The sequence below is a fragment of the Diplotaxodon limnothrissa genome, linkage group LG22 (assembly GCF_057381915.1).
Source record: "Diplotaxodon limnothrissa isolate DT_005_m linkage group LG22, D_limnothrissa_male_GT1.1, whole genome shotgun sequence".
Classification (NCBI taxonomy): Eukaryota; Metazoa; Chordata; class Actinopteri; order Cichliformes; family Cichlidae; genus Diplotaxodon; species Diplotaxodon limnothrissa.
Window position 1 is genome coordinate 28,403,347 of NC_140616.1, and position 13,130 is coordinate 28,416,476.

Sequence of the window (13,130 nt, forward strand, 5' to 3'; positions counted from 1 at the left end):
TTTTTTTCATGCACACATGTTAAGCCACTTTATTAAGCCAAGGGGTGGAAAACATTTCCCAATAAATTGCTTTTCTTCCTGCTCATTGCTGTCTCTGTTTATGAATGCAGTGATGTGGGACCTCCTTGAAATGCAAAGCAATCCTAAGGCTCGATAAAAGGCCAGCAGGGGAAAGCCTTGCTTTATGCTGTTAGATAGCAGTGGCATACAGGAGTGTACACAATGCATTACATGTCAAAAGTGATGTTGCTTTAATTATTTGGAAAGTCGAGAACAAATTACCGTGAAAGTTTTGTGACAGAGCGTAAGCAGTGACAGTGGACTCCTAATTGCGGAGGCCATCTCAGAGCTGGTGCCAAACAGACTTGGACAAGTCTTGCTGGTTGATTTAGCCATGCTGCATCAACACATAATGGCACATGCTGTTACAGGAGACGCAGACAACCTGCAGTTTGGAACATCTGGTAACTCAAGGAATAGTCACAGTCCACTTGTCCCCAAATTTGCATTTCTATGTGTAACAAGCCAAATATTTGTCTGAGAAATATCATTTCTCTACACCGACTTTTAAGATATACCATACTGTTGACTTTCTGAAAAAAACTAAACTAAACTAAATCAGCATCTTTAAGTCTGTGTAGGCTTTTAATAATGACAGAAGGTGACTGGACTCTTCAAGCTATTTGAAGACATTTCACCTTTCATCCAAGAGGCTTCTTCAGTTCATTCTTTAAAAACTTTAAAGTTAGAGATCATTAACATTTGGTGGCTGAACTACAACATTTCTTGTTGCCCCCAGTTTTATATAATCTTTCACAGTAAATGCAAAGTTGTGTGCATTTGTAAAAAAAAAAACATATGAAAAAAAAAAGATTATTTTGTCTTTCTGCTGATTCCAGGAGGAATCCATATTCAAATATCTGGAAAGACAGCATCACTCTGGAATATGAGAAAACATTATACACATTTATGTTATCATCCAACAGATGATTCTTAAACCCTCAAACCTCCTCAGTGAAGTATAATGATGGTATATCAAAGATAAACTGAAAGAACAAAGGAGGAAAAAAAAGTCACAGTTTCAGTCAGAATTTGTGGGTTAAATTGTGTGCTTAGAGTCAAACAAGCACAATAATTTTAATAGCACGAGTGTTTTTGTACACACTAAGTACTATGTATTGTGTTTGAACTGACCACTCAGTGTTCACTTTATGGTGTGCTATTGTGCGTTGGTTATTTTGTAGTGCTGTTTGAAATCTGAACTGTATATTTCATCCACTGTATACTGCAGTGCAATACCAAATCATCATGTGCCAAGAAGCCTAGTTGTTATTATATATTTATGTCATGAACCAAGCAGCCAGGAACAGACACAAATGTAATCTTTGAAAAAATGGGTTTTATTATACCCCAAAAATGACAAGATGATTGCAAAAATTCAAAATAACAAAAATAAACTTTTTAAGAACCAAGTGGTCCCATAAAAGAGGTTAACTTAACAGAACGCTACTCAAAAGTCACTTAACAAAAACATAACAAACTGACCTGCCCAAATGAGAAACAGCTCCAGTTATATAGCAAATGAACAAACCACTATATACACCAAAGGTGAAAACTAGAGAGATAACAGCTAACCATCATTCAAGAAGAACCCCATTCCCCCTACATGATCACAATAGATGGTTCAGTCCATTTTATTGGCTTCTGCATTTAAACCAGCTCCACCCTCAGCCTCCACTTTCAGCCAAACCAGGAAGGACTGGAGCAGAGATCAGGTAACTCAGAAAGAGCAGAAATATAATTAATATAACATATACCTATATAAAATAACAAACAATGCAAAGCAAAGTCTATGCCACCATTTGGACTATAGCCTAGTGCTGTCATGCATTACAGGTAAACTCAAAATATCAAATTAGTTAACTTATGATCACAGAAGCTTTAGAGCATAATGTAAACATAAGACAAAAAGATCAAATGAGTATTATCTAAGTATTTCAATTGTGTGGTTGCATGCAGCCATCACAATTTATATCGTGGTCCCTGTTAGTGGGTGGGATATATTCAAGTTAAACTAAAACTTTTGTCCTCAGAGGGTTGTGTTGAATGCAGAAAAAATGGGCAGTGGTCAGTGTCTATCAAAAGTGGTCCAAGAAAGAAACAGAGGTAAACCAGACACAGATCATGGGCAGCAAATGCAAATGCACATGGGGAGCGAAGGCAGGCCCATGTACTCCGAGCCAACAGACGAGCTGCTGTAGCTTTAGCTAAGCAGCACACTATGAGACAAACTGCACATAAACAGTTTGTGTGTTTGGTTATGTTTGTTGAGCTCAGAAACTCTGCATTTGAAATTACCTGCCGCAAACTACTGTTGCATAATGATACCTGGCTAAATTCATTGTTTAACACTGTTTAGTTTTCGGTTTATTTATAGAAGTGTCAAAAATGTCTTGTAAGTGCTTATTTTACTTTTTCAATAAATGGTTAAGCAGCTGTGTTGAGCCATTAGGTCTAACATGAAATATTAGGTAAACACAGTTGTTACTAATCATATTAATTAGGGTTCTGCATTAATGTGATTGGTAACACCTGTGTTTACCTACCCTATAATGTCAAAAACCTGTGCAAAGCCCAAGGGAAGAGGTTTAAGATGCTACTATGCCAGTATGTTGTAAGGTGAATTTGTCACACAGACAAGGTCAGATATGCCACCATCTCCTCCCCACCTACAGGTAAACTGATCAGTTCACAGATGGAGACTGAAGCTTTCACATCTCCATGGCAGCTGGGAACCTTAGGTGGTGTTGTAGAGTCACGCTGGTAGACAGACAGAATGACGTAAGCTGCCAAGAGCGCCCCTGTAACCCAGACAAAGTGACTGCCGGTACACTAGAACAACCATTTATCCACTGTACAAAACCAGCTCTCTGAAACACACAAACACACAGGGTCACTTTTCCTTCTTCTCTCATCAAGGTGACCCTTTAGTTTGGCAAGGCAGCCTCTCCTTCTGAGTCACCACACGACTTCAGCGCTAACACACAGCTTTGCTTTGTGCTTTATCGATTTTCCGTTAAAGTGGTGCTTTTTACTACAACCGCCAGCTTTTCATTTTCAGAGGGGTCACCATCAGATGCTTCTTTCATACTTTCAACAAACAAGTTGGGGTATCTGTTTGCTTTCTGTTAAAATGACTCTTTGATTTTTATTTCCTCTTTCATTTACTCAGGTCAGCCCAGATAGTTATAATAAATATGGACTAATCATTTTCTTCAGGAAAAAAAAAGCAAATTTAATAGAAATGTCTGCTGTCTGGCTTTTGTTATAAAACGTTTGTTGTTGCCAAAGTAATCACAAATAATATTCATGCTATAGTGACATGAGACAAATCAAAGGGATAAGTGCATTCTGTTAGTAAAACTCAAACAGTGCTGCTCACTTTGCTTCACCTGGTTTCTTATTGTTAATGAAACAAGCTAATGAACCTTTTAAAGGCAGAAAACAGATCAGCTGTTTCGAGTAGCTTTTCACTGATGCTTCTGCTATTAAAAAAAGCTTGTAATGTCATGAAGTGAAAGCAGTAAGCGCTTAAATCACAGCGGTGGCACCTCAGAGCCTCAGCTCTTAGGCAGCCTTCTCTCTAGTGAGGTAGTGTCTGCTTTTAGGGATTGATGCAGTCATTACGTCACCTCAGTCTGCCTTGTTAAACAAGGCTGAGTGTACTGGGAATGTAAATAGTTACTCGAGGGGACATGATTAAGCATTTATAAGAAAACTTGAAAGCCACAGATTTACTGACTAGAATTGAAACTTAGAGGATTTTTTTCTTCCACTCCAGCCAAGTGGGCACAAGCTGGGATTTTTCCCTTCAGACTCCTACAGACAGTTAATTTCACATCCTGTTGTGATCACCACCAGGTAGTACAGGCTGCTGAGATTGCTAATAAGTGCCAAAAAGTTACGTGATTTGTTTGGCTTGTTTGCTAGCAAAATTATTCCAACAGAAATTTAATTTGATAAAAAAAATAATAAAAGTGGGGAAACAAATTAAGGGTTCTTCACAATCACAAGATCTTTAAAAACATGTAAAATTGAAAATGAAATGGGAATAATTTGAAAGGATTTTCTTTGTTTTCAAGAAAACATCATGAACTAATTCAGATCAGACATGTTTTCCAATGCATTAAGGATAAAGACAGAATATTCTTCTAATCCTGACAGCAGTATTGATGGGGTATGTCGCCATCGAGACATTTGATCAAAGAAATTTGAGTCACAGATCCATTACTTCATAGTGTTACCAAATGAGATAAGAACTTATCCTAAACGTTGGCATATTACTGTGTTACACCAGCCAAAACTTGAAAAACATCTTAATGCAGTAGAATAAATAAAATATCACAAAACAAAATACCTTGGAAGGTTTTACAAAATGTTATAAAAAGTCTTGAGGTGGTAAAACGTTTCTGTATCTGTCCTTGTGGAAGCGGAGCTCAAACAGAAGTGTTCAGCTGGATGCCCAGTATGCGGTACAGACTGGTAAGGGGTCAGAATCCAACAATTATCCATAGCCATTCATCACAGTCATTTGAACGACCTCTGTATCAGCTGATGGTGTAATTCAAAAAGTGTGTTGCTCCAAATCAAAGAAGTCACTTGGTTGAGTGACGAAACGTTTCTTCCCCACATTCTTCTTATTGCTTAGATCAATGTCTGTCCCCCAGAACAGTCATGAAGTTACTGTCTTTACTGTGGCAGTAAGTGTGTAGTAGGTTTTTCACTGAATCTCTCAAATAAGGATTTTAGTATCTAGCCTGATTTAATTGATGTTCCATGATACATGTATTCTTTTTCTAGTGCAATTACATTTAGTACCTGGTGGTAGATGTCACTATGGACTACAATGTTGAGTGATGACTCATTTTTAGTGTTTTTCAAGTCATTTCAGTTCATTTCAGGTCAACAATATAGCAAGAAATCACAATGACAGCTGCATAAAGGTGCTTTATATTTTAAGGTAAAGACCCTGCAGTATAGGGGAGAAAAACCAACAATCAGTGGAGCCCCTTTGTGCAAACACTTTGCGATGGTGGGCAGGAAAAACTCCCCTTCATAGGAATAATTCTCTAGCAGAACCAGGCTCAGAGAGATGCATTTGGTGTGAGAGGTTCGGGGTTTGGGGAAAGAGAAAACAACCAACGAGAGCATAAGGAGACAGAACGAAACACTAATGATATGCTGCAGCATATACACTGATCAGGTATAATATTATGACAACCTGACTAATATTGTATCGGTCCCTTTTTTGCTGCCTAAACAGCCCTGACCTGTTGAGGACTCTGCTAGACTCCTGAAGCAGTGCTGAAGGTGTAATGTGGTATCTGACACCAAGAATATTAACTTTAGATCCTTTAAGTCCTGCAAGTTATGAGATGGGGGCACCATGCAGCAGACTTGTTTGTCCAGCACATCCCACAGATTCTGGATTGGAATGAGACACAGAGAATTTGGAGATCAACGCCTAAAACCCATTGTTGTGCTCCTCAGATGATTTATGAACAGTTTTTGTTTTGTGGTAGGGCGCATTATCCTGCTAAAAACACACCACTGTCATCAGTTTCCATGAAAGGGTGTGAATGGTCTGCAACGATACTTGGGTAGATGGTACGTGGCAGTTTGGGTGGTGGATGGAGATCAGCATGGGCACCCTGACCGGTCTGCAGCTGTGCAACAAACTCTGATGCTCTGTGTATTCTGACTCCTTTCTATCAGAGTCAACAAACTTTTTCAGCAGTTTCAGCTACAGCAGCTCATCAGTTAGATTGGACCACTGAGGTCAATCAGCCTTCGCTGTGCATCAGCGAGGCTTGCCTGCCCATGACCCTGTCACTGGTTCACCACTGTTTCTTTCTTGTCCTCTAGGACCCAGAAGTAAGCCTGCAGCCTGAAAGTGATATGCGTTTTTGGACAATATGAATACTATACTTAAAAAGTCTTTAAGATTTGATTGAGCCTGATGTTTTTGAAGACTTTGAATGTGAGGAGAAGGATTTTAAACTCAGTTTTGGATTTAATTGGGTCAGTGGAGAGAAGCTAATGTGGGGAAAATATGGTCTCTCTTCCTAGTCCTTGATGGTACTCCCACTGTAGTGAGTGGAGAGATTTAGAACAGCCTCATAATGAATTACAATGGACCAGTTCGGAAGTGATGAATTCATGAAGTGGTTTCTCAGCATCATTCTGAGACAGAATTGATCTAATTTTAAAAGTAGTGAGATGTTTTGCGAGAGAGATTTTCAATTTTTTTAATGTCTGTTTTCAATGTCTGTTTTTTTAATATGTTTTTTTTGGGACTTTTCAATTTCTTTCTTTCACATATAAGATCCAATTAATTTCTACAAGATTTTCACCTTTTATAAGGTCTTAATGTTAACGTTACCTTCAGCAATTTATCATAATTTATTTTTTGACCTGTCACACTTCAAAATAATCATTTTGATATCTATGGCTTAGCTGTAGGTGTAATAAACCAGAAATATTATCTGAGCTATTCTTCACATCACCAACATCTTACAGTTGATTTCAATTTAGTTCAGACACTTTGATTTAACGGTTCAAAGTTACCCTTTGGACGGCCAGTGCAAGATTTTGTAATGCATAAAAAACACTTGAACAGAATCTGCTGCTCTCTATAATATCTGGATTTGGCCAGCTGAATTTGAAACCTTTTTGATCCCCCTTCCTTCTGTGTTGTCATCAGTAGGACTTATTTTCATTCACCTCTCAGGCATACATGGCTCAAATGGTCATTTCCCGCAGAGAATGATTTTCTTCCATGGAAATGGCCATCTCATTCCGCCAGAAATTTAATCTTCAGGACATCGTGGATAGATTAAGATGATGGATCATTTGAAATGTTTTGAGAGATACTTCACACGGAATTGGTGTTGGAAAATTGATCTGCTGCACCTCACTCTGCTTTTTCAAAAGGAAAACAAATGAGGAACCGTGTTGGGCCAAAAGATGAGAGACTGGTTTTGCAGTCAGTTTTCCTTGGTTTTGGCACAGTGGCTTTTGCCGATTGTGATTTCTGCATTACATCTTGGTCATTCCTACTCCTTTTGTGTGTTGCATTCAGGGTTTGCTGACCTCTGGAGTAGAATTTGAATCTCTGCCTGCAGCGCTGTCTCTGCCTGCCGAGTCTGGCCTGTACCCTGTTACTCTGGTTGGCGTCCCACGTACAGCCGGGAACATTACTGTCAACGGTCAGTGTGGCTGAAAAGATTTTTTCATTACTTGGATTGTTGCACATAATAATTAGCTGGAAAGATTAGCTTGTGTTTTTGCACACACTTTTGAGTCAGACTCCTTTTTAAAGGTCAGTGGTTCACCATTCCACTCCAGTAATTTCATCCACTAAAGATTCTATTTTCTATTTGAACCCAGGTTACCACACGTCAGTGTTTGGTGTAACCAGTGATTGCCTGCTGGATGGCCTGCCTGGTGTGAAGACTAGCGGCTGTTTAGTGGAGGTCATTCCCGCTCTTCCTCGCCTCCAGCTCCAGACGTCACTGCCACGGTCAGGAACTCTCTGCACGCTGTCTTTGCTATGACACTAATTGTTCACTAACAGTCAGTGTAGAAAAGATCTGACTGTGTTGCTATGCTGATAATGTCACAGGTCTCAGTAGGCCAGGGGTAAACACTGGGTAAGCCTTGCTTTGCCAAATTGGGTGACGAAAGGTTTATATGTGGTTCACAACACCTGTTTAACAAAGATAACACTTCAACACTAATTACATTAGCTGGCAGCCAAATTAGCTAGACTGGGTTACATATATTTAATACAACATTTTGATGCCCACAGCAAAAGGCTAAAGTATTTCATAACTACTTGGTAAATTATTTAACCACTGAAAATCATGTTATGCTTTGTGGTTTCTCTCTACTAGCGTTGGCCTTTTGGCCTCATTTTTATCTTTAGTAAAGTAAATTGAAGTGTTAGACTGCGTCAACAGACAAGAACATTTTCCCATAAAAACATAGGAAGGGCAAAGAGTCTTGCTTTGTTCACCCATGATTGATGTGAACACCCTCAAACACCTTTAAAGCTTAAAGTCAGCACTTTAGCTTTATGGTCATTGTTTCATTGCACATCCATTGTGCTGAGGTACAGAGCCAAAACAATGACAAATGTGCGACTGTTGTACAACTCACGGACTCCTCTCTACTCATAGTTTTTACGCCCAAAAGTAAGAAAAGTTAACATTTTGAGTAGTGTGTTTTTGGCCAACGTGATGCAGTTTGCCCTCGAGTGCATGTGCAGGTTTCAGGTTTACACCATTATGTAAAAGTTGCCTGTGTTAGTATTTGTGTTTATTTCATGAAATGTTTGTGTTCAAGTATAGCTATGAAAAAGGGATCGCTTTGTGGCTGAGTGGTCTTAAGGTCATACCAATTACAAACCAAAGTTATATAATAGCAAGCATATTGGGATCCTGTGGTGAGAACAGAAACACTTCAAAGAAATCAACAGTGTAAAGCTTATTTTAAACCCAGGTCATGAACCACATTATAGCCCAAGATTGTGTGTTATTTGAGAAATGAAAGTAGAAGTCACGTGGTAAGATTTCTACCAGTAAATAGCAGGTAATGCACGCCGTCTGGACTTTTGTAAATCATTCTGACAGGAAAGCTGCTTTAAAATTCACTATTTAGGTCATGCCTGTGTAAGTACAGCACTCATCAGCTTTTGATGTGGAAAATCTTTTTATTCTCTAATGCTGGAATATAGTTCGTGTGTCTACTCGAACAGAAGTGTAATATTTGGCTCTAGTGTGTGGTGTTCTCACAGGATGCACAGGTAGACCTTGAGTTTTGACTTCAAAGCTCTGAGAGTCTCTACAGGGTGCCTCACAGACTTTTTTTGCCTACAGCACTAAACGGCAGTATCTAAGGCTCCACTTTTCACATTTATACCATTTGAATTCTAAACATTAACTCAAAATTTGTAGTTTTAATATTTTAGAACATTGAAATTCTAGTTTGGAGACTGAATCTTTTGCTGGCATGCCCCATGTCATTAAAAATAATATTTCTGAGTCCAAATGTGGCAGGAGCGGGTTAGTGTTGTTGCCTGCAAGACGGTCCTGAGTTCAGTTCCCACCATCTGGCCTCAGGGTCTTTCTGTGTGGGGTTTGCATGTTCTCCCCAGGTGCTTTGGCCTCCTCCCACTACAGACATGTATTTAGTGGGGTTAGGTGATAATTCTAAATTGCCCACAGGTATGAATGCGACTGCAAATAGTTGTCTGTCCCTGTGTTAGCCAGGGTGTACCCCTCCTGCCCTAAGGCAGCTGGAATAGGCTCCAGCCCCCCCCCCGTGACCCTGAATTGGATACGCAGAAGAGAATGGATGGATGCTCATTCAGTGCAAATGAATGCTGAAGCATCACTGAAAAGGCTCCAAGTTAATCTTACAGCTTCAATAAAATGATCGGTGTGGTTGTTCTCAGACATGCTACAATAAAGTTTAAAGTTCAGGCTTCCATGAAAATGAAGATTTATGAGGTTTAGAAAGGTCAGATGTTGGCTGTAAGTTAGCTAGTTAATTTGACATCTAAAGATCATATACCATTTCCAGCAAGATAGAGCACTGCTTTAACTTTGGTTGTAAATTAAGATGTAAAGCTAAATAGCAGCAGTGTTTGAAAGCTTAGTGAAATAGGACAGGTTGAAATAATTATCTATGTCGTGGCTAGCTGCTAGGCTAACATAATATATGAGGAGACACACACACCTTCATCTATCCTGAGAAGCAGCACCTTAAACTCTCTTTTGAATAAAATGGGGGGGTGGCTCAAGACTTCTACATACCACATGATGCATATATGATTGTATTTCAAGGCTATTCACCTAATCTGTGATTAGTTATAATGGCCATGTGTTTCTCTGAACCTACCTACAGGTCAGCCTACACACCTCACCCCATGTCCAAAGAAGAGCTGTCTAGCTCCGTGTCTGTCCAGCTGTTCAACGGAGAGACGCAGCAGTTGACCATCACCTTAGAGAACATTGGATCTGAGGACATAGAGACTTTGGAGCTCACTTCTAAGATTGTCAGCACCAAAGGTAAGCACCCTCAGCAAGATGAGCCAAGTCTGTTTATTATACCTTTTTGTTCAATTTTCTAGCTCTCGATTTAGATTTACAACCGAAATTGTGAAAGTTCAAAACACAGTAGGATTGCAGAAGAAAATGTGGATTGAAAAAAAATGTGCTAAAACAATCAGAGTGCATTGAGTGTCTTATCTGTGTTGTAGTTGCAATAGGCTTTGATGGACTTTACTGTCCACTTAGTTTTTGCTCCAGCCTCTTGCAGCCTGCTTGTCCACAGTGCTGCAGGGGTCGCTACCTTGTTGTATGTGCATGGGGACCTTTCATGCTCTTGTGGCTTTCCAGTCTGTGTTCTGTCTCTTTGTTCAACACCTGCTCAGGCCGTCTGATCTCTGCAGTCCCCCTCACTCTGTTTCTCTGTCACTCGCTGGCTTTTGTTCTCCTTTAATTGTCTGTGTGGAAAAAGGAGGCAATTTATTTATTCTTTTGAAAAACAAAGTTGTCTGGCATTTACTCCAGTTTGCACAGTGTTGAAGTAACTTTTATTTTACTTAACTGTCGATGGTATATTTTAGTATCTGTGCAGCCGCAAATGTAAAGTCTCCTGCTGTTACTTTTTTGTTTAAATCAGAGTGGAACCAGCTGTCATTAACTCTACAATGGGTGTCCTTTAAACAGCTTTGCTTTAACATTGTCAAGCTTTTGCTTTAGTAAGTCACCTGTTAAGGTGCCTGGGTCGTCGACCCAGTGTTTCGTGTTTTTGGTTCTTTGATTTTGTTTGTTTCTTTATATTCTAGATTTCTTTGTCTTACGGGTTATTGGATTATTTTAATTGTAGGTTCTCTGTGTGGGTTTTGTTTGTTTGTCTTCTGGTTTTCTGTCTGTGATCCATAGTTGCTGTCTCCCATGTCTGCTGTATCCCCATGTCAAGTCTGTGTCTCTGTGTTATGTTTCCTGTTTTACTTTGAAGCTCCATGTCTTATGTTAATCTGTCTGGTTTTGCTTCCTTTGTCTCGTTAGTAGGTCTGGGTATCGTCACTGATTTCTAGAATCGATTCGATCCACGATTCGATCCGATTCAATTCGATTTGAATCTGGGAAATTTTGCCTCAGACAGTCAGAAATATTATAATTCAGATCAATACATTTACATATTTTTGTATCTATAAAAAGGAAGCTGACACTTTCCAGACTTTATCAAAGGTGTGAGCGTCACAGCAGATGCTTTTGTGTCAAAGTAGCTGAAGATAAAACACAGAAAAACATGAAGGTGATTTTCCTGGCCTGGGGTTTTACAAAAATATTCTGCAGTAGATCACAAACGAAAGAAAACCATTAATCAACTTATGAACATTACCTCTGAAGTTACAGCGGTTTTATCAGAGACACGACTAAGCGTTTTGCATTTTGTACAATTTTAAAAAGTTTAAATTTGTTCAGTATTGAACGGCAGAAGTTAGGTTTTCTTTTCGGAAGTAAGTAAAAGGAAAAAAAAACAAAACATCGGCCGACAGCGCTTTAAATAACTGTAGTCTTGTGCGTAACAAGCAAGCGAATAATGCAGAAAACAGATTTCGGGGATAGACGGGAAACTGTTCTTGAAGTACAGAGAGAGAGAGAGAGAGAGAGCTGTGCATGAAGTGTGATTTAATTGGTGGAAGCAAAACAGCAAAAGTCAGAGGGAGTCCATGACGATGTTTATGTGAAGCGTAGTTTGGATCTTCGTTTGCTGCTCGTTCGGTCAATATTGTTTGGAGAGAGATAAAACTAACAGATTTAGAATCAGCGCAAAAAGGGTGTGAACACAAAGTGCGGACCCGCCGAAACATCAGAATCAGCGAGCTGTCGGCTTTCAGCCCCGACCGTGTCCGTGCCGTCGGGTGAGAAAGGCGACATCTCACTGATTCTGATCTGCGGGTCTGCGCTTTGTGTTTACGTCTTTGTGCAGAAGCCGTGTACCTGCTCTCATTTAAAAGCGAGTCATCAGTGATTTTTGTTATTCTTTCAGCAAGAAAGAATATATGCTAGCTGTTAAAGTTGGAAAAACCTGTAGTAAACAAAATGTGAAAATAAATCAAAACATGTTTAGTATTTTAGATTCTTCAAAATAGCCCCCCTTTGAGATTTCCTTTGTTGCACACTATTGGTATTCTCTTAATGAGCTTCATGAGGTAGTCACCTGAAATGGTTTTCCAACAGTCTTGGAGTTCCCACAGATGTTGAGCACTTGTTGATCACCTCCTCCATGCACGGCGGGGACCATGCACGCAGTCTCCTGAACAGTTGATGTAGAGATGTGTCTGAACTGGAACTCTGTGTGGCATCTATTTGGGCTCTGATCCGAGGTGCTGTTAATGTGAGATTTCCTTGACTTTCAGTGCTTAAAGTCGTTTCTCTTTACTTAGCGGATTGGTTTTTGCCATAATATGAATTCTAACAGTTGTTAAATAGGGCTGCCAGCTGTGTATCAACCTGACTTCTGCACAACACACCTGATGGTCCCAAACCCATTTAGAAAGCAATAAATTGCACAAAGCAAAGGGTGGCTACTTTGAGGAATCTAAAATGCAAGACATATTTAGAGTTATTCATCCAATTTTTTCTTTGCTACATAATTCCAGAGATTTTGCTTTATGTTATCCGATGTCTTCAGTATATAGCTACAATGTAGAAAGTAGCAAAAATAAAGAAAAAACATTAAATGAGAAGGTCCAAACTTTTGACTGGTAATGTGTATATATATATATATATATACTGTGTGTGCGTGTTTGTTCTAAGCTATACAAGTTCAAAATCTGACTCAAAATTCCATCTCCAGGTGACAGTGTTCGGAAAGTTTTCTCTGTAGTAAACAAAACATGAAAGCCAGTGTGTGTCCTGAGAATTTGGTGGTGCAGTGGCTACCACTGTTCAGGTCCGCGGGTTGGCTGGGTCCTTTCTGTGGCTTTGGTGCGTCCTCCCACAATACAAAGGCAGGCTTTTTTTGTTAACTGGTGATTCTAAATGTGGCAC

At 39.5% G+C, this 13,130-nt stretch overlaps 1 protein-coding gene across 2 annotated transcripts in view; it reads left to right on the plus strand.

The window, feature by feature from the left end:
* trappc9 (trafficking protein particle complex subunit 9) overlaps nucleotides 1-13,130 on the plus strand; it is a 236,757-nt gene that overhangs the window by 49,057 nt on the left and 174,570 nt on the right. For both annotated transcript variants that reach the window (XM_085346339.1, XM_085346340.1), the window contains 3 exons: nucleotides 7,142-7,268; nucleotides 7,450-7,582; nucleotides 9,970-10,133. In XM_085346339.1, coding sequence (XP_085202465.1) covers nucleotides 7,142-7,268; nucleotides 7,450-7,582; nucleotides 9,970-10,133 — 424 coding nt within the window. The remainder of the gene's footprint in view (nucleotides 1-7,141; nucleotides 7,269-7,449; nucleotides 7,583-9,969; nucleotides 10,134-13,130) is intronic.